This window comes from Phoca vitulina, unplaced genomic scaffold (genome assembly GCF_004348235.1).
Source record: "Phoca vitulina isolate PV1807 unplaced genomic scaffold, GSC_HSeal_1.0 scaffold59, whole genome shotgun sequence".
NCBI classification, from domain to species: Eukaryota; Metazoa; Chordata; class Mammalia; order Carnivora; family Phocidae; genus Phoca; species Phoca vitulina.
The window spans coordinates 8,981,482-9,001,567 of NW_022589762.1; the positions used below are offsets into that span (position 1 = coordinate 8,981,482).

General features: G+C 42.9%; 1 protein-coding gene across 1 annotated transcript in view; it reads left to right on the plus strand.

The window, feature by feature from the left end:
* The window catches only part of A2ML1 (alpha-2-macroglobulin like 1), a 46,592-nt gene that overhangs the window by 26,125 nt on the left and 381 nt on the right, over window positions 1-20,086 (plus strand). Inside the window, 24 exon segments of the mRNA XM_032390755.1 lie at window positions 289-349; window positions 598-743; window positions 1,216-1,365; window positions 2,137-2,295; window positions 3,560-3,653; window positions 4,052-4,172; window positions 4,867-5,095; window positions 5,226-5,352; window positions 6,648-6,769; window positions 7,500-7,551; window positions 7,917-8,000; window positions 9,201-9,377; window positions 9,543-9,612; window positions 9,965-10,121; window positions 11,639-11,713; window positions 11,890-12,052; window positions 13,271-13,483; window positions 16,346-16,380; window positions 16,490-16,705; window positions 16,867-16,994; window positions 17,156-17,246; window positions 17,517-17,585; window positions 18,536-18,638; window positions 19,107-19,148. Coding sequence (XP_032246646.1) covers window positions 289-349; window positions 598-743; window positions 1,216-1,365; window positions 2,137-2,295; window positions 3,560-3,653; window positions 4,052-4,172; window positions 4,867-5,095; window positions 5,226-5,352; window positions 6,648-6,769; window positions 7,500-7,551; window positions 7,917-8,000; window positions 9,201-9,377; window positions 9,543-9,612; window positions 9,965-10,121; window positions 11,639-11,713; window positions 11,890-12,052; window positions 13,271-13,483; window positions 16,346-16,380; window positions 16,490-16,705; window positions 16,867-16,994; window positions 17,156-17,246; window positions 17,517-17,585; window positions 18,536-18,638; window positions 19,107-19,147 — 2,883 coding nt within the window. The 3' untranslated portion in view covers window position 19,148.

A 20,086-nucleotide genomic window follows, 5' to 3' on the forward strand; every position in this document is an offset into this window, starting at 1 on the left:
GAAGAATGGTTTCTCCTCCGTTTGGCCGCGAGATACTGATGACCTTTGTCTCCTCCCATCCACCCCCGTGGTTCTCAGGCAGACCTCACCCTCCAGGAAGAAGAGTCAACAGGGCTCTTGGCACCATCTGACATTTGACCAACTGATGGACACTGTGTGAAGTATTGACCCAGGCCCTGGAGCTATGAAAGGAGCCTCTCTTTATGGAGAGGTGCAGGGATGCTCCGGAGTAGGGTCAAGGCTAAACTCTCATAGCTTCCATGCTGTTGATTTTTTTTTCTTTTTTAGTTAATAGGGAAAGGGCATTTGGAGATGGCAGGGCAGAAACCCCTGAACTTTGAGAAGGAAGGTGAGTGTTCATGCTTCTGTTGAAAGACCAAAGGATATTTTAAGCTTCCAGGAAATGTTACACTAGAAGCAAAAGAAGAAGCAATGAGAGCAGCACACTAACGATAACCATAGGAGAGCAGGAAAATGGGAAGTAACTTGCAGCATGAGGCCGGCAGCAGGTTCAATGAGAAGAGCAGACATGTGGTTGGAGGTCATTGGTAGAAGGGTGTGCGTTCTCATCCCTGTGTATCCCCTCTTCTTTCTCAGGAACGAAAGGCTCCTTTTCCTTCTCACTGACCTTCACTTCCAGACTAGCCCCTGACCCTTCCCTGGTGATCTATGCCATTTTTCCCAGTGGAGGCATTATAGCTGGCAAAATTCAGTTCTCAGTAGACATGTGTTTTGACAATCAGGTAAAATGGCAGTTGAGGAAGGTGAAGAAAAGGTCTGGGCATAGAGAGAGATCACATATATGCTGGGGTTGGAGATCAGGCAGGGGCAGGGAAATAAGAAGATCATATTGAAGTGGATGTCATTATTGTATTTATGTCTTCAGTATGTTTTGTTGAAATCTATCTCCCACTTCTTTTTAAGAAGTCGTGCTGGGAACTTGTATATTCTATAAAGCTATTCTTTCTTTCTAGTTTTCGTCTCCAACTTTCTATGTTATTCTGTGCTATGCTGCTCGCTTTTTCCAATTGTACCACAAGAGAGGAGTTCTAAAAGGGCTAGACTTAAAAAAAAAAAAAAAAAAGATCAGTATAAAAGTGAAGGAATGGGCTTGAATGCCAGAGTTGGGGCATATTGGCTGATGTTCCAAATGACATTGTTTAACCTTCTCTCCAGGCTGACCCGACCCCTCAGTTGTACTTCTGCCTTCCACAGGTTTCCCTTGGCTTCCCACCTCCCCAGCAGCTGCCAGGAGCAGATGTGGAAGTACAGCTACAGGCAGCTCCTGGGTCCCCGTGTGCAGTCTGGGCTGTGGGTGAGAGTGTCTTACTACTTGGGCCGGAGACGGAGCTGAGCAACGATTCTGTGAGGAGTCTGCTAATGGGGTGGGAAAAGGGAGTTGACAGGGAAGACAGTTTGACTGAATTAGAATAAAAGATGGGTTTCAGGGAGTGGGAAAGAAAGTCTGAGGGAAATAGTGCACCACCATAAGGTGGTAGAAAAGCTGGTGTGGAAGTGAAGGTCAAATGATGGTGTGAGAAAGGCATGGATCATGTGGACATAGAGGTAGGAAATTTGTAATAGGAGATAATTATTGAAAAAGGTGAGAAAGAGAGCAAAATTTAGAAAGTAGGGAAGGGATGGGGTGCCTGGATGGCTCAGGTGGTTGAGCGTCTGACTCTTGATCTCAGCTCAGGTCTTGGTCTCGGGGTCGTGAGTTCAAGCCCCACATTGGAGCCCAGCGTGGAGCCTACTTTAAAAAAAAAAAAAAGGAAAAAAAAATGGGGCGCCTGGGTGGCTCAGTCGTTAAGCGTCTGCCTTCGGCTCAGGTCAGGATCCCAGAGTCCTAGGATCGAGCCCCACATCGGGCTCCCTGCTCGGCGGGAAGCCTGCTTCTCCCTCTCCCACTCCCCCTGCTTGTGTTCCCTCTCTCGCTGTGTCTCTCTCTGTCAAATAAATAAAATATTAAAAAAAAAAAGTAGGAAGAGATTATGATGGAATAAATATAGGAAGAATTCTGGCGTAATGAAGAGAAATAATACAAGAGCAGTGAACTGTGGCACCAGAATCTGAGCGAAGTTTCTCAGATGATTTCACTGTGTTAATAGTTTATTTCCTTTTCCCCTCCTATTTCAGGTCTATAGGATGTTCTCATTCTGGTATGGTCACTACCCCTATCAGGTGGCTGAATATGATGAGTGTCCAATGTCTGGCTCCTGGGACGCTCCTCAGCCTCTATCAATTATGTGGAGGCCTTGGTTCTCTGAAGGCATGGACCTTTTCCATTTTTTCCAGGTAGATGTTCTTACCCATTTTGTTCTTATAGAAACAATGGTGGTGGGGTGGAGGGTAAAGGAAAGTCCATATCTAAAAAAGCAGAGAGACTCATGTGGGCACTTAAGGGATAAAATCTTGGAAGAAACTCCTGGTATGTGAGGTAGCCTCTCTTGGTCCTTATGCTTGAAGAAGGGGCCCACTTGCCTGATTGCATTGGAAGAGAGCCACTATGAGAGGCTGTATGCAGCCTCTTTCTGTCCCTGAACAAACTGATTTCCATGGGATCAGCCGAGAAGGAAAAATGAGGAAAGGTAGACCAGAGGTCTCTTACTATTATTATAAAAAGTACTACATGAGTAGAAATTGAGTACTTTATGAGTAGAAGTTGGGGATGCTGTGGCCCAAGGCTGACCAGGAAGTCTCTGAAGTCAGGAACCATGTCTTGTTCATCTTTGTATTCTAATGACTGATCCTTCATAATACTCAATGTATTTTTGTTGAATTAACTGAGCCGATATGGTTCCTGCCCTCAGAAAGTTCAGTCTAAATCGAATAATAATGACACAGTGACTAATATTTGGGAGAAGCGTTAAACATATTTGACAATGAAATAAGTGGAATACTATTCAGCCATAAAAAAAAGAATGAAATCTTGCCATTTGCGACAACATGGATGGATCCTGAGAGCATTATGCTTAGTGAAATAAGACAGAGAAAGACAAATGCTATATGACCTCACTTATACATGGAATCTACAAAACAATGACAACAGTAAAACCAAGCTCATAGGTACACAGAACAATGTGGTGGTTACCAGAGGCAGGGGCTGGGGGTGGGCAAAATGAGTGAAGGTTGTCAAAAGGTACAGACATCCAGTTGTAAGATAAATAAGTCCTGGGGATGTAATATACAGCGTGGTGACAGCATGGTTGACATTGTATTGCATATTTGCAAGTTGCTAAAGAGTAGATCTTAAAACTTCTCATCCCAAGAAAAAAAATTTTTCTAACTATGTATGGTGATGGATGTTAACTAGACTTATTGTGGTGATCATTTTGCAAAGTGTATTTTTAAAAAAATTGAAGGCCTTTCACATTAGCTGACAGAAGCAAACAAAACCTTGGTGGCTGAGTATTGGGTAGTAACCACCAGTCTCACAATTAATAGGAAAAGAATGTCTTGGTTCAGTCCTTTGAGGGTGGAATTCCTAGGCAGTTGCCCTGGTAGTAAGGGAGGGGACCACCCTAACACTTCACTGTCTGGTTTCTTTGGTGCCTGTCAGGGCATGGGCCTGAAAATACTGTCCAATGCCAAAATTAAGAAGCCAGTAGATTGCAGTCAACAGTCTCTAAAATACAGCATTGCAATGTCTGGAGGTAAGCTACCTGTGTGGCTTGTGGATTCTCTGAGATGTTTAAATCATGGAACTCTGAAAACTTACGCTTTGCCTCCTATTTCTGCACTGAGCCTCTAGCCTCAGAATGGCAGTGGGTTGTGGGTCATAGATGCAGGCAGCCGGATCTCTCCCCCCTGGGGAGAACTTTTGAAGCCTGAAGCCCTTACCTATTCATCCCCTGGCCCAGCCTCTTCATCTGTCACTTCCCCCTGATGGCCTTATGACTAGTCAGTTCCTCAGTGGTCCTTCCTCCTTGTCTCTGACTGGATGTTCTCTGTTTCCCTCTAAATTTCTTGGTAATAGTCCCTCTGCCTCAATTTGTCTCACAACGGAAGTCTTCTGTTTTCCCCTCAATTCCCTTATTCTTGCTCTCCTTAGTAAATTACGGTATTGGTGAGGAGAGTTTTGAGTCATCATCATCTTCATCACTTCAGTTAGAGAACTCTCAGGTCCGCCAATACTTCCCGGAGACTTGGCTCTGGGATCTGTTTCCTATTGGGTAAGTGATGCCTCAAAGGTACAGCAAGATTGTACAGTGGGAGAGTCAGCAGAAAACTCAGACTCAGATAATTTCTAATGAATCTAAGTCTCTAATCTAAGCCAAGAGAGTTTAATGGGGACGTGGGAACTTGCTTCTTTCCCTGAATTCTTAGGCAATCATAGGCAATCCCTCAAAATGAACTCACATGTCTCCACATTTACAGAGTGCAGACAGTGCATTTGGAGTCCAGGTCCAAGAGACGTAAAGACATGTGTTGACCTCAGTTCCTGCCCACTGCTTACCTGCTCATTTTGACAAGCCAGAGGAATGACAAGCCCCCTCTCACCTCAAGGCTCATGTGTCCAGCAGGCACATGAAAAGATGCTCAACATCACTAATCATCAGAGAAATGCAAATCAAAACCCCTCCCAGATTCAGAGGGCACTGGCCTCTTTCAGATATGTTTGCACACGGGCCCCCCCTACTCTCATTCACCCCCTCATGTCCTCAGACACCCCCCCTTCTCCCGTATTCATACATCCTCGCTCACCTGAACGTTCACACTCTGAGATTTGCATGTTCCTCAGTTCATTTGCCTTTTTACCCCGCCCCCCACAACAACAGCAACAAATGACTTCTGTAGGTAAATTTATAGCTTATATCACAATGTTCTCCTGCTCTCTGCCTCACCTGGGTTCTTGTGTTCTCACAGTGACTCTGGGAGGGAGGCTGTCCATGTCACCATTCCTGACACCATCACCGAGTGGAAGGCCATGACTTTCTGTACCTCCCAGTCCAGAGGCTTTGGTCTTTCACCTACTGTTGGACTGACTGCTTTCAAGCCATTTGTTGTTGAACTGACTCTCCCTTACTCGGTAGTTCGTGGGGAATCCTTTCGCCTTACTGCCACCATCTTCAGTTATCTGAAGGACTTCATCAGGGTAAGAGTTGGGGATGCAGGAAGCAGATGCCCCTGGGAAAGAGATGGGATGTGTCTCCACCCCCACATTTTCCCAAGCCTCTGTGTGTTGTTTCCTGTACTCAGACCCTTTATTTCTTAAACATCTGCAGGTTCAGACTAACCTGGGTACATCAGATAAGTACCAGGTGGAATCGTGGACAGATTCTTGGGGCTCCAGCTGTCTCTGTGCTGATGAAGCAAAAAACTATCACTGGAATATCACAGCTACCAAATTGGGTAAGAGAAGGAAGCGATAGAGGAGCAAGGAAAGCATAGGGCAAAAGCTCAGTGATTGAGAACTTTACCCTTTCCTCTCCTGCATTTGCTTTGTTCTCTCGTTCTTTCTCATTTTATTTGCCTCCGCTCTTTGATGACCAAAAAATTATCCAAACTAGACAATTTTGAGTGTGAAAAGGGGAGCTTTTAATATTTATGCCAGGACAAGGGATATATAGTCACGTTACTTATCAAATAGTTACTGTGGGACAGCTGCTATTCTAACTGCTCGACATGTGGTAACTCATTTAATCATCACAATAACCCTGAGATGTCATTTGCTCTTAGGATAAAACCCTGGTAACTTAAAGTATGGTCTTCAGATGTATAGTTATCTACTGCTGCTTAACTAGTCACCCTAAAACTTAAGAGGCTTGGGACATCTGGGTGGCTCAGTCAGGTAAGTGTCTGCCTTTGGCTCAGGTCAGATCTTGGGCTTCTGGGATGGAGCCTTGCTCATGCTCTCTCTCTAAGAGATAAATAAAATCTTAAAAAACAAAACAAGACAAAAAACCCCTGAAAACCAACAACTTAGAGGCTTAAAAGAACAAACATTTATGATCACCCAGTTTCCATGGGTCAGTAATCTAAGTGCAGAGTGCAGCAGGGTGCCTCTGGCTTAAGGTCTGTCACGAAATACCAGTCACGCTGTCAGCAGGGCTGTGTTCTCATCTGGAGACTTGACTGGGAGAGGATCCACTTCCACTGTCCTCCCAAAACCTCTGTCCCTCACAGGCTGCAGTTCTGGGCCTCAGCTGTGGGCTAGTGGCCTCCCTCAGTATCTCATCACATGAATCTTTCCACTGGGCTGCCTCAGGACAGGACAGCTGCATTCCTGCTGAGCAAGTGGCCCAAGAGAAAGAGTACACCCGAGACAGAAGTTATAGTCTTTTTTATAACCTAGTCCCAGAAGTGGCATCTCATTGCTTCTGCCCTATCCTCTTAGAAGCAAGTCGCTCAGTCCACACTCCGAGAGGAGCTTACACAATAGTGTAAATATTGGGATGCAGGGATCATTGGGGGCCCTTAGAGGCTGCCTACCACACTGGACCAGTATTATTGACATCACCTGGAAATTTGTTAGAAATGTGAATATAGGCCCCACCCCAGAAGTACTGACTCAGTTTGTATTCTAACAAGATCTGCAGGTCTTTGCACGTTGTTAAGTTTAAAAAGCACTGGTCTACAGGGGAAGAGACCTCATTGGTACCTCTGGCAGTAGGGCTAATGCCTTCCTTTCCCCTTCTTTCTTCCAGGTCATGTGAACTTTACCGTAACTACTAAGATTCTGGACAGCAATGAACTCTGTAAGGGGCAAAAGGGGTTCGTTCCAGCAAAGGGCCAGAGTGACACACTCATCAAACCAGTTCAGGTCAAGGTGAGTTTTCTTTTCCTTCCCTTCCCTTCCCATCTCTTTCTTTCTTTCTTTCTTTCTTTCTTTCTTTCTTCCTTCCTTCCTTCCTTCCTTCCTTCCTTTCTTTCTTTCTTTCTTTCTTTCTTTCTTTCTTTTTTTCTTTCCTTTTCTTTCCTTTTCTTTCTTGTTTTCTGCAGGCCTATCTTCAGAGGTAGAGATAGCAGTCACCCCAGAGATGTTCTGTGTATGTCTAGCCACACGGTTAGTCTTTCACAGCTGTCTGACTCCAACTTCAGTCAGGTAGCTCACCTTCTTACCTTCCTTCTTCTGTGGCCCCTTTCTGCCCTTAATTATTGGCTTAACCCATTCCAATGCTCTATGAAAGTGCCTAATAGAGTACCTGGTGCACTCAGTGAATGTTAGTTTCTCTTATTAAAATCTCTAATATCATCATTAACTGCTTTTTTATCCCATTATGAACCCCATTGTCAATCTTGCCTCTTAGAAGTTTCCTAAACTTGTCCTTAGCTCTAGCCCTTGCTCAGAAAGAATTTTATTGATAGGCCCATTCCTGCATTGAAGTGGAGTTCTCCTGAGCTTCAAAGAGAAGCTCTATTCTCTCCAGTTCTGAGAAGCCCTGGGGGCACAGGGAGGGCCTCTTCTCCCCATTTCCCTTCCCCTTCCTAATCCTTCAGTGCCATCTGCCCTGACATTCATCTGCATTGTTTTCACCCTTTGTCTCTCTTCATGTCAGCCTGAGGGAGTCCTTGTGGAGAAGACATACAGTTCATTGCTTTGCCCAAAAGGTGGGTGAATGCAGAGAGGGGTTGGTGCTGAGAATTCCTGTTGGCAACAGGAGATTTTTGTAGGCCAAGGGAGGAATACATAGGACAAGAAGGGATAGGAGAGAGTCTGGGGTGCTATCTCCTAATAGGGCCAATTAGCTGAGAGACAGGATGAAGAATAAAAAATGTACAACACAATTATGGGTTTTTTTGGAATTTATTTTCAGCAGAGAACACTATGAACAGGTTAAAAAAAATTTGCCTCCAACCCACAGAAAGCACTGGGTACAGAAAACCCTGGATTATAGAAAGTTTTTCTATGGTTTGGACTTGAACTCGCACTATGTCCACCTTCTCTACTTTCTCCTTTTCTCTGCCTCTCACAGGACAAGTGGCTTCAGAATCCATCTCCTTAGAGCTCCCTGTGGATGTTGTTCCTGATTCAAGCAAGGCTTATGTTACGGTTCTGGGTAAATAGCCAGAGATTCTTGCTCAAAAGAAAAAAAAAATGGGGCTGAAATCTGCCAAAACATGGAGTGGGTTGGGGCCTATGGACCTATCTGAAGGAAGGCATGTTAGATTAGAAGTGACAGAAGAGCTTATTTTATACAGTCGGCAAATACACCCTATAGGTAACAGTACATGTGGGATTAGATGTATATGATAGTTAAAAACAGGAGTCTGGACAGGAGGAAGTTAAAGGTCAGCGAAGCTTCATACGTATTTAGGTTCAGGTGGTCTATAAATTGAGTGGAGGAGAGACACAGTGTTTGTAGCAGCCATTTAAAAAATGAGGAATTTATGTATTTGAGTATAGTTAGGGAAGATAAAACCATATTTACACAGATGGGACACTTCACTTCTCTGGGCAGGGAGAGGGATTGAGTAGAAAAGCCTGAGCTTGAAAATCATACCAAATTGGGTTGGGATCCAAGTTGTGCCATTTAATAGCCATGTGACCTTTAATAAATAAGTGAACAATTCTGATCCTTTTTCCCCTCTTCTGCAAGACAGAAATGATAACCTACCTCTCAGGATTGGTGTTAAAATTAAATATAAAGTTTCCACCATAATATCTAGCAGATAGTAGGAGCCCTGGACGAGTTAGATTATTTCTTTATTCTTATCCCCTACCAAAATCCCTTCCAGGTTAAAATTTCTCTATTTGGACTGTATTTGATTCATACTTGTCGTATATCACTCATCTTATTGTAGTATAGCTCACTGTCTATGTCTGTCTTTCACACTGCCTTGTGGGCTCCTTGAGGATAAGGGCCATGTCTTTTACTTTGTCTTTTACTATTGACAGTTCCTGCCAAATAGTTGACCTTCAGTGCCTATTTATAGATTTGAGTTGAACTTGAACTTGAACCTGAACTGCCTTAGGTAGCCTATGTACCTCTCTATGTACTCTAGCACCTTGTACGAACCCAGTATTATAGTGCTATATTGTAATTGTTTATAATGAGTTTTACTTGCAATGTTCTGTCATTCTTTGCCCCTCTGATTATGATCCTTTGAGGTAAAGACTGTATTTGACTTATTGTCTCCCAGGCACAGTGTGGGTACTCAACTAAATGGTCGCTGATACATGTTTGTTAAATGAATGCCAGTAACTCATAAGGGCTCCTTCTCTCTACCATCACTTTCTCTCTCCTTTTGGATCTCAGGAGACATTATGGGCACAGCCCTACAGAACCTAGACAATCTGGTACAGATGCCAAACGGCTGTGGGGAGCAGAACATGGTCTTGTTTGCTCCCATAATCTACGTCTTGCAGTACCTGGAGAAGGCAAGGCTGCTGACTGAGGAAATCAGGTCTCGGGCAGTGGGTTTCCTGAAGCTAGGTGAGTCGGTTCAATCTTTTCTTCTTGGACACGTTCTCTAGAGCCTAATGATAGTTTAATAAGATACAGGACGATTCCCCCTGAAGTGTCCCGCACCCTTGAAAGCCTTGAAAGCATGTGTTTTGAAGTTGTCCCTGTGATCTAACATCTTATCTGGCTTCCCAGGGTACCAGAAGGAGCTAATGTACAAACACAGCGATGCCTTTGGGGAGCAGGATGGAGATGGAAACACATGGTAATATTGCCCAGGTGTCAGTGTACCCCAGAGCATAATTCCTGGGCTTATGGAACTATTCCTCTACCTCTCCTCTTAACCCCATTCCTCCTTATATCCACTCTCTCTACCTCTTTAATATTGTTTATTTCAGCCTCACGTATGGTCAAGCCTCTCACCCTTCTCCCTGACTTTGTGCTTCCCTAGTTCTTTTCCCCATTAATGCCCATTAATACCTCCCTTTTCTAGGCTTCTACGGCATTATATTTCCTTAATCCCCTTCTGGAACCCTATACCAAAATAAACTATAGAACTATTGTACCCTTGCTGGGAAATCCTCCTTCATGCCACACTTCCTTCTTTACCCACATAGGCTGACAGCGTTTGTCACCAAATGCTTTGGCCAAGCTCAAGAATTCATCTTCACTGATGACAGTAATATCCAGGATGCTCTCAAGTGGATGGCGGTAAACCAGCTCCCCAGCGGTTGCTATGCCAATGTGGGAAGGCTCATTCACACAGCTATGAAGGTGAAAATCTGCCCCCGGGCCTTCAGCTCACTACCATGTCCGGGAGGAATTTGCACCTCTGAGCAGAATGAAAAGAGCATAAGCCTGGGAGTCAGTGTTCTTCAGGTCTCAGGCCTGGCTTCGGATGACCTTGGTCACCATACTTAACCAGTCTGAGCCTCAGCTTCCATGTCTGTAGAATGGGAATGTGTACTGGCACATGGTTCTCATGGTGCGGTCCTCAGATCAGCAGCATTAACAGCGCCTGAGAACTTGTTTCAAATGCAAATTCCAGTCCTACCCCAGACCTACTCTGAGAAACTCTGGGAGTGTGGGCCAGCAATTTGTATTTTTAACAAGCCCTCGAGTTGGTTCTGATATTCGTGGAAGTGTAAGAACCACTGGACTAGAAGTTCTCTGGGTTTTTTACTATCTCCCTAAATCTGCAGCAAGCCCATCTGCTCTGGGGAGGACTGATAGGCAGCCCAGTGTTTTCTGTAAGAGGTTTACTATGTGCTGGGCACTGTTCTAAGCACTTTGTTTATTTGATATTATTTAATGTTTACAACAAATTAATGAGCTAGCTGCTGGTATGCCATTATTAATCCCATTTTACAGATGAAGAGACTAATGTGCAGAGATTAAGTGAATTGCCCAAGGTGAATGCTAATGCATGGTAGGACTGTCATTTGAACCACAGCCACTGGACTCCAGAGGCACTGCTCTGGCCTGTTCAGTACATTGCCCCTACCCCCCTTCCCAAACACAGGGTGAGGTGTTGATGCTTCCAGAGAATTTGTTCAATTCAGAATATACCCAGTGAAAGAAAGATTTGTGTGTATGTTGCTAGAGAAATCATTTACACTGCTGTTCCAGGGCCTGGATTAAAAATCTTGAGCATTAAAAAAAAAGTCTCTGTATGGAATTCATTAGTTTTCCCCGTGCCCTCCAAGGCTCTCTCCTCTTACACACTGTGTGAAATACACATGGGAGGAGCGCAAGCCAGGGCTTGACTCCAAGATCCCAGAGGTCTTTCCTCTTCCTTTCTTACCGGACCCGGCCAGTCTTTTCAGAAACCCATCACCTGTGTAGCAAGGTTAGTGGTGTGGTGCAGGAGCTCCATGATTAAACTCCCCGCGTTCAAATCCTAGTCCTGCTGCTTACTAGCTGTGTCATCTCGAGCAAGCCATTTAACCTTTCAAGTGTTTGTGTTTTCTTACCTATAGGATGAGGATGACAATTTAGATTAGCTGTTTTTAAAAACTTGCTAATATCTTTCCATGAAAGGCATTAAACAGGGCAGGTGTCACCTAATCTCTCCTGGAGAATAGGCTGGTCCTTTCCTTCTTGAGAGGATGTCCGTTTGAGGAGGCTCAGATTCAGTAAGAACCTGAGAAGAAGAGATTTTCTCCTTCTCTCCTCATTTGTTGAAGTAATCCACCCATTCAGGGGACGCACACAGTGTTGCAAACTGCACACAATTCTTACATACACTGTGCTGGCTGCGGCCCTGACCGAGTCTCCCCGGCACCCTCTAGGGCGGCGTTGGCGATGAGCTTTCCCTGACGGCGTACCTCACAGCTGCATTGCTGGAGATGGGAAAGACCACACATGTGAGTGTCTCTAGCTCCTCCTCTTTATATCCTTACTGCACCTAGTTCTAGAGGAATTCACCGACTTTTAATCCCTGTTCACCCTTGTAAACTCAAAAAGGATGTAATGACTTCCTTATCACTTCCCATTTCCCAAGGAAGGCCTTATAAATTCAGTTCTTCCTCTCACTTTCCAGGACCCAATGGTGAGTCAGGGTCTGCAGTGCCTCAGGGGCTCGGTTTCCTCCACTACCAGCCTCTACACACAGGCCCTCCTCGCTTATACTTTCTCTCTGGCTGGGGAGATGGACATCAGAAACACTCTTCTCAAAAAGTTAGACCAGCAGGCTATCATCTCAGGTATGTTGGCCATGTTAGGAGTTTTTTGAAATTATGAAAATATGCTGTGAGTTACCTATAGTTTTCTTTCTTTTTTTTTAAAGATTTTATTTATTTATTTGAGAGAGAGAGAGAGAGAGAGCACATGAGAAGACGGAGGGTCAGAGGGAGAAGCAGGTTCCCCGCTGAGCAGGGAGCCCGATGCAGGACTCGATCCCGGGACTCCAGGATCATGACCTGAGCCGAAGGCAGTCGCTTAACCAACTGAGCCACTCAGGCGCCCCACCTATAATTTTCCATAGTCTCCATAGTCCCACATACATTCTATCATATATAGGATTCCTTTTAGGAAGAGTTGTGAAGTCATTAGATCATTGTTGAAAGTTTTGTGAGAAAGCCCATGGAAGTCCTTAAAAGGCACTGTTATACTTTTAGCATGAAGAGGAACAAGATGGTGGAAGCTAGTCAGAAGACCTATGGGTGTTGTAGAATCACCCTTTTGTAGGTCTTTAACAGTTCTTTGGTATGAGATCACTGAGGTTGACGGGGTAAGAGTTAAACTTAGAAACTTAGAGCTTCTTTTTTTTTTTTTTTTTTTGAGAGAAGGATGGGGAGGGGCAGAGGGAGAGGGAGAGAGAGAATATTAAGCAAGCTCCACACCCAGTTGGTTAAGGGTCCCACTCTTGGTTTCAGCTCAGGTCATGATCTCAGGGTCGTGAGATCGAGCCCTGTGTCAGGCTCCGTGCTCTCCCTCTCCTTCTTCCTCTGCCCCACCCCCAACTTGCACACGCCCTCTTTCTCTAAAATAAATAAATAAATCTTTAAAAAAAAAGTTAAACTTTTAATTAGGTAAAATAAAGGCTGAAAAATTAGACTTAAAATTCTATAAGCCAAAAAAAAAAAAATGCTCCCAAACACATAAGATTCTTATAAGTTTCTACTTACCTATCTCCACTAGCATTAGAATTTATAAATTAACAAGAGTGGTTTTCATGTAATTGCTGGAGGCATTTATTGATCCTCTCAGCTTCATCTTGGGGAATGATGTATCGCTCTACACACACATCCCTGTGGAAACATCATGGCCAATATATCAGAAGATTTTGAGAAATTTTTTTTTCTAACTCATGCTTAATTTTTGGTTGGTACTTGCTCTGCTCTAAGGTGCAGCATTTATAAATTGAATATGAGAAATCATTTCCTTTTAAGACCTTCCTAATTACGCTTCTTTTTCCATAGGAGAGTCCATTCACTGGAGCCCAAAGCCTGCTCCGTCAGTGGATGCCAGACCTTGGTCTCAGCCTGAGGCTGTAGATGTGGAACTGACAGCATATGTATTACTGGCCCAGCTTAGCACAGCCAGCCTGACTCAAAAGGAGATTGCCAAGGCCACTGCCATAGTGGCTTGGTTGGCCAAGCAACGTAATGCATATGGGGGCTTCTCCTACTCAGGTAAATAACCTCCTCTCCAACTGCCAACTCCATTCTTTTTTATCAGGTAGGATTATGTCCTTTGTGGAGATAGGAAAACAACAACAACAACAACAAAACAAAGCTGTTGCCCTTGACGTCTAGGTCAAGGTACTTATAATTCTATAGGGAGGGAGAAAATCATGTGAAAAATATAGGATTCATAACACTGGGTCGTATGAACACATATATAGCATTATAAGCACTATATGCATTTAATGCTCTTTCTTTTTTTAGAGTATGAGACATCCTGAGATCAATATTTTACATGTGAATAGGACATATATAATTATGGCTAAACTATAGATTAACAGATTAGAAGGCCAATTATGGTATTGGAAGCATAAAAGCAAGGTTTTACTGATTTACTTCTACTATTGAATATATTGGGAAGCTAATAAGATATATAATCTTTACTCTAAATAAAATTTACAAACTAGTGGGCGCCTGGGTGGCTCAGCAGTTGAGTGTCTGCCTTTGGCTCGGGTCATGATCCTGGGGCCCAGGGATCGAGCCCCGCTTCGGGCTCTCGGCTCGGCAGGGAGTCTGCTTCTCCCTCTCTTGCTCCCCCTGCTTGTGCTCTCTCTCTCTCTGTCAAATAAATAAATAAAATCTTTAAAAAATAATAATAAAAAGTTTACAAACTAGAAGTAAAGTTAGGAAAAGTTCTATAACTACAGAGCAGGATTTTGTTATATAACATAAGAAAGATACAAAATAATGCATTTCAAAAGGGAGAGAGGGCTTATATCAACTTGAAGGATGAGAAAAGTCTTCAGGGGCATGGCATTTGAGATAGATCTAGAAGGATATGTAGTGACGCCTGGCTGGCTCAGTCGGTAGAGCATGTGACTCTTGTTCTTGGGGTTGTGAGTTTAAGCCCCACATTGGACGAAGAATCTACTTAAAAGATAGATTAGATTAGATAGGTAAAATAAAAGGGTATGTATGATTTTGAGAGACAGCTATTGAAAGGAAGAGGAAATGGCTTGAGCAGAGACAACAGTTTGCAAAAGTATAGAATGACTGTTGGGAAAACTGGGTTAGCTAAAGCATAATGGGACTTCGGTTTAGAAAGTTAGGGCAGCTTTATACTATGAAGGCCCTTTCATATCAGACTCAAGATTTTGCCCAATTCTGAGGAGCTATTAATTTTTTTTAACCTTGTTTCAGAAAGATTGACCTGTTATTGGTGTAGGGGGTGACTTAGAAGAGGAAGACACTGGATTTGAAGAGATAAGGACACTATTTTCACTTGCCTAGGTTAGGGGTAAGGAGAAATTGAATTAGTCAGGTGGCAGTAAGGGAAAAAGGGTAGAATTGCATGATAAATTCAAATACCATCATAAAAATTGTCTTAAATGATCATGAAGAGAGTAGTCATTAATTCATTTGTTCTGCAAATGGTATTAAATACATGTCCAATTCACTGAGAAAACAAAATAATCAAGAAAACATATTTCTTATCCTTATAAAGATTATATTCTGACTTGTTGAAATTAGGGCCAGTTTCACTGAGGATGTAATATGTAAATTAGACCTGGAAACAGAATAGATTTTAATTGATACAGTGTTTGGTAAAGATGTCAAGAGCACTGAACTTGAATATGGTAAAGTCTTAATTGGAATATTTTTAAAGTTATATGGTACTATGCTTCCTTACTTCAAGGAAATTCTTGGTCAAAGATCAGGAAGGATTTTCTTCTTCTTGCTGAGCCCTAAATAAGTATGATATACAATTTTAGAAAGCAGTGGGTGAAATGTTTAGAACACTCAGTGATACATATATGTCAAAATTGTTTTTCAGTAAAATCCTTAGCTATTAGAAGTCACATGTCACCCACATGGGTTTTTCAGTTAATGATGAGGTCTCATTTCTTTTTTTTTTTTTTTAAGATTTATTTATTTATTTGACAGAGAGAGACACAGCGAGAGAGGGAACACAAGCAGGGGGAGTGGGAGAGGGAGAAGTAGGCTCCCCGCTGAGCAGGGAGCCCGATGTGGGGCTCGATCCCAGGACCCCGGGATCATGACCTGAGCTGAAGGCAGACACTTAACGACTGAGCCACCCAGGCGCCCCTGAGGTCTTATTTCTTGAATTGTTTCCACATATTCAAGCAATAAGGACCTCCTTGGACCCCGTTCACAGAGAGTAGACAAAAAAGTTGTTTGTAGATGGTTAACTGCACAGCTCTCACTGATTCACAACTTCCCCAGGGTAGGTGACCTGTCTTCCTATTTTTATATGACAGTATGATGTCTAAATACAACTGTTCTTTTTAATTTGGGAGAGGAAGAAGTGGGGTTCCTTGATTCTGTAGATACTGTACAAAGTGTCGAGCAGGTAGACGTACTCGTATCAGTAAAATACAACAATTTTCTGAACATCTCATTCTTTTTTGTCTTTCCTTTAGTTGTAATGTATATAAATCACGTTTTCAGAATGGAGAAGTTCCAACCACACGATGCCGTGCTCTCTTAGTGGCAGTTTATCTGTCTTATACCCAAATAAGAAAAGATTGTCACATGGCACAGTGGTGAGGAAGCCTCGGCTTGCAAGAAAGGATCCCAGCTGTGCCATAGAAGATCATTACACAGCTAAATAACTTTGAAGAATGGGCAATTTTTAGGGCTATCATGTCACTGCTGTTTCCTCTCCAAGTAAGGAAACTGCAAAATATATACTGAACAGTTCTCCACTTGCTTCTAACCCTAGCCCATTCTGAAGCTAGGCTCGGTTGAATATGAATACGAAAATAGCCTAGTGACCTATAGACGTTTAATACTAGCTTGATAGAGATTTTCTGTACAGGCAAGATATGATTTCTATGTCAGCTTCCGCAGCATTGGTGAATGTGGTTCTCAGATACTTAGAGGAGGTATCGTCCCAGCTGGAGAACAACCACCAGACGCGTAGGTTATGGGGTTGTTTGAGGTTAATGCCAGTGGCTCACGGAACGTAAGCGAATGCTCGATTGTTCCCTTTAGGCTACTGTAGTTGCTCTCCAAGCTCTCGCCAAGTACGCCACTACTGCCTGTGTGTCATCTGAGGAAGTCAACCCGGCTGTAACATCCACTGAGAATTTCCAGCACACTTTCAGCATTCAGGCTGCCAACCGGTTGGTACTTCGGCAGGAGACTCTGCCCAGTGTCCCTGGGGTATACACCCTGGAGGCCTCCGGCCAGGGCTGCGTCTATGTGCAGGTAAGCAGTGCTCCATGAGAACAAGCATGCATCAGGAAGGAGAGTCCGAGGGCAACTTTGCCTCCGCTGGAACCTTTTCTCTTATTTGTAAAGAGAATCGTTTGGACTGTGCGATAAAGTTCTTCCCAACTGTGATTTGGTTCTCTATTTCCCCCTGCTAGATGGTGCTGAAATACCATATCCCCCCTCCTAAATTTGCAGACGCCTTTAGTCTTAGTGTGGAAATGGGAAAAGCTAGATGTGAGCAAGCTACTCCACCTCGATCCTTGACACTCACTATCCATACCAGGTGAGAAAAGCTGAGCTGGTGGTGGGGGCACCTGGATCACAGAAGCTGAGTGTGTGTGTGTGTGTGTGTGTGTGTGTGTGTGTGTGTATGTGTTGCAGATACAGAGTATGCTAAGAAGGAAAATAATGGGTTCACACTGATGTGCTCCTTTCTGCCCTTAGTTATGTAGGGAATCGCAACTCTTCCAATATGGCCATTGTAGAAGTGAAGATGCTTTCCGGGTTCAGTCCCATGGAGGGCACCAATCAGTTAGTAAGTCTGTTCTGCATTTAACATTATCCCTAAAAAGCTAGTGAAGTGGGCATCGTGGTATACACATACAACTCATGATTGCATTGTTTCAGTGGGCTACAAAAGTGCATCAGATATATAAAATGGAAACTGGAATAATCTTGGCCCTTTTTCTTACCTTTTCCACAGTATATATTATTTCCTTGATCATGAAAGAGCTTTGGAATATTACCCTAGGGGATAGGGAAGGCTGGATCTTAGTCCGTTTTATTTTCCCTGTTTTTTATTCAGCTTCTGCAACAACCTCTGGTGAAGAAGGTTGAATCTGGAACTGACATACTGAACATTTACTTGGAAGAGGTAGGTATTCAGAAGTGAACCTAAGAGCCTGATTGCTGATATAGCTTTGCAACTTCTCTTCTCATCTCTATACACTAGTAAAGTATATGTTTAAGGGAGGTTTTTTTTTTTAAGATTTTATTTATTTATTTGACAGAGACAGCACGAGCTGGGGGGAGGGACAGAGGGAGAAGCAGAAATAAAAAGGGTAGCTTAATAGGATCTTCTGTGAATGTTTCTTGAGTCACTGGAGTCACATCATCTGAATAAAAAAACAAAACTTTTTTTAATTAAAAAAAAATTTTTTTTAAAGATTTTATTTATTTATTTGACACAGAGAGACATAGCGAGAGAGGGAACACAAGCAGGGGGAGTGGGAGAGGGAGAAGCTGGCTTCCCGCTGAGCAGGGAGCCCGATGTGGGGCTTGAACCCAGGACCCTGGGATCATGACCTGAGCCGAAGGCAGACACTTAACGACTGAGCCACCCAGGCGCCCTAATTAAAAAATTTTAAAAGATTTTATTTATTCATTTGTGTGAGAGAAAACATGAGCAGGGGGAGGGGCAGAGGGAGAGAGAGGAGACTCCTCGCTGAGCAGAGACCCTCTACCTGGGGCTCAATCCCAGAACCCTGGGATCATGACCTGAGCTTAACCGACTGAGCCACCCAGGCGCCCCAAGACAAGAGTCTTTTAACCTCCATATAGAGAGTGTTATTTTCACTTTAGTTTTTTTTTTTTTTTAAGATTTTATTTATTTGACAGAAATACAGCGAGAGAGGGAACACAAGCAGGGGGAGTGGGAGAGGGAGAAGCAGGCTTCCCGAGGAGCAGGGAGCCTGATGCGGGGCTCGATCCCAGAACCCTGGGATCATGACCTGAGCCAAAGGCAGATGCTTAACGACTGAGCCACCCAGGTGCCCCTATTTTCACTTTAGTTTTAATATGATGTTTTGTCTTTCTTCCCCACAGCTGAGTAAGAAGACTCAGACCTATACCTTCACCATCAGCCAAAGTGTGTTGGTCACTAACCTGAAACCAGCAACCATCACAGTCTATGACTACTACCTCCCAGGTGAGGGCTGAGATCTACCTGTGTCTCCCAACATATTTCTGCCTCTTTCTTCATGATATCACTCTTAATTTTACAAATACTTCTCCCCAAGCCAAATAGAACATAATTACATTATTCGATCTCCTAAAACATTATAATTTAATTATATGTCATTCTTAAGTCTTCTGCACTAGGGATATTTTATCAGATGTGGTCCATAGACCAAAAGAACAATACGGACCATTGTTCTTTAAGGACTAACTATTCTGAATATTTTCGCTGTGATTAATAATTTACCACAAAAAAAAAAAAAAAAAAAAAAAATAATTTACCACAATATTAGTGTTTGGAACTTTCCTGTAATTCTTAATATGCTCATAATCTATAGGAATCTTCTGAAAAAGGCTAATGCAGTAGTTTTCAAGAAGTATTATCTCTTTGAATTCATGAGGCCTGTAATGTAATGATACATGTCATTTCATTTTACAGATGAATGGGCAACAATTCAGTACTCTGACCCCTGTGAATGAGGTAAGGGTGAGCTTTTAGGGTAGGGTGATAGTATTCAAAAGTTAAGGGGACCTTCTTCTGAGTTACTGTTATTGTCTTTTGGAAGCTAATTTTTGATAGAAAGTGGGCTTTCCTTTTTTTTCTTGTCTTTAACTTTTTTTTTTTATGTAAACTCTGTACCCAACGTGGGGCTCAAACTCACAACCCTGAAATCAAGAGTCACATGCTCTACTGACTGAGCCAGCCTGGCACCCCCATTTTTTGTCCCAAATTCTGAAAGGAAGAATAATAATCTTCATAGTTCACACCAGAAAAAGTTAATAGTGGCATTTGTGTGAGGGCTTCTATGTGATTTTTATTTTATTTTTTTTATTTTAAAGATTTATTTACTTTAGAGAGAGAGAGAGACAGAGAGCATGAGTAGGGGGAGGGGCAGAAGGAGAGAGAGAAGCAGACTCCCTGCTGAGCCCACGTGGAGCCCATTGACAGGGCTTGATCTCAAGACCCTGAGATCATGACCTGATCCAAAAGCAAGAGTCAGATGCTTAACCACCTGAGCCACCCAGGCGCCCCTCTATGTGATTTTTAAAAACTGTATCTTTTTTCTGATTGAAATTAATGAATTTTTAAAATTATTTTTACATTCTACATCTTTTTTATAAAAATACTAAGGGAAAAGTAAAGATTACCTGATTCTACTCCCCTGAGATAACACTATTAATAATCTTATCGTGCATTTGTGAGATTTTTTCCTAGATAGGAAAAAACGAGGACATGCCTGGCCAGCTCGGTCAGTAGAGCATGTGACTTTTGAAGTCAGGGTTGTGAGTTCAAGCCCCACCATTGGCACAGAGATAACTTTTAAAAAATAATTAAAATAAATGAATAAGAAAAGGCTCCTCTATACTTGTGAGGATTTTCTGAGTATAATGTTGTCTTCTTTTTTTTTTTTTTCCTCT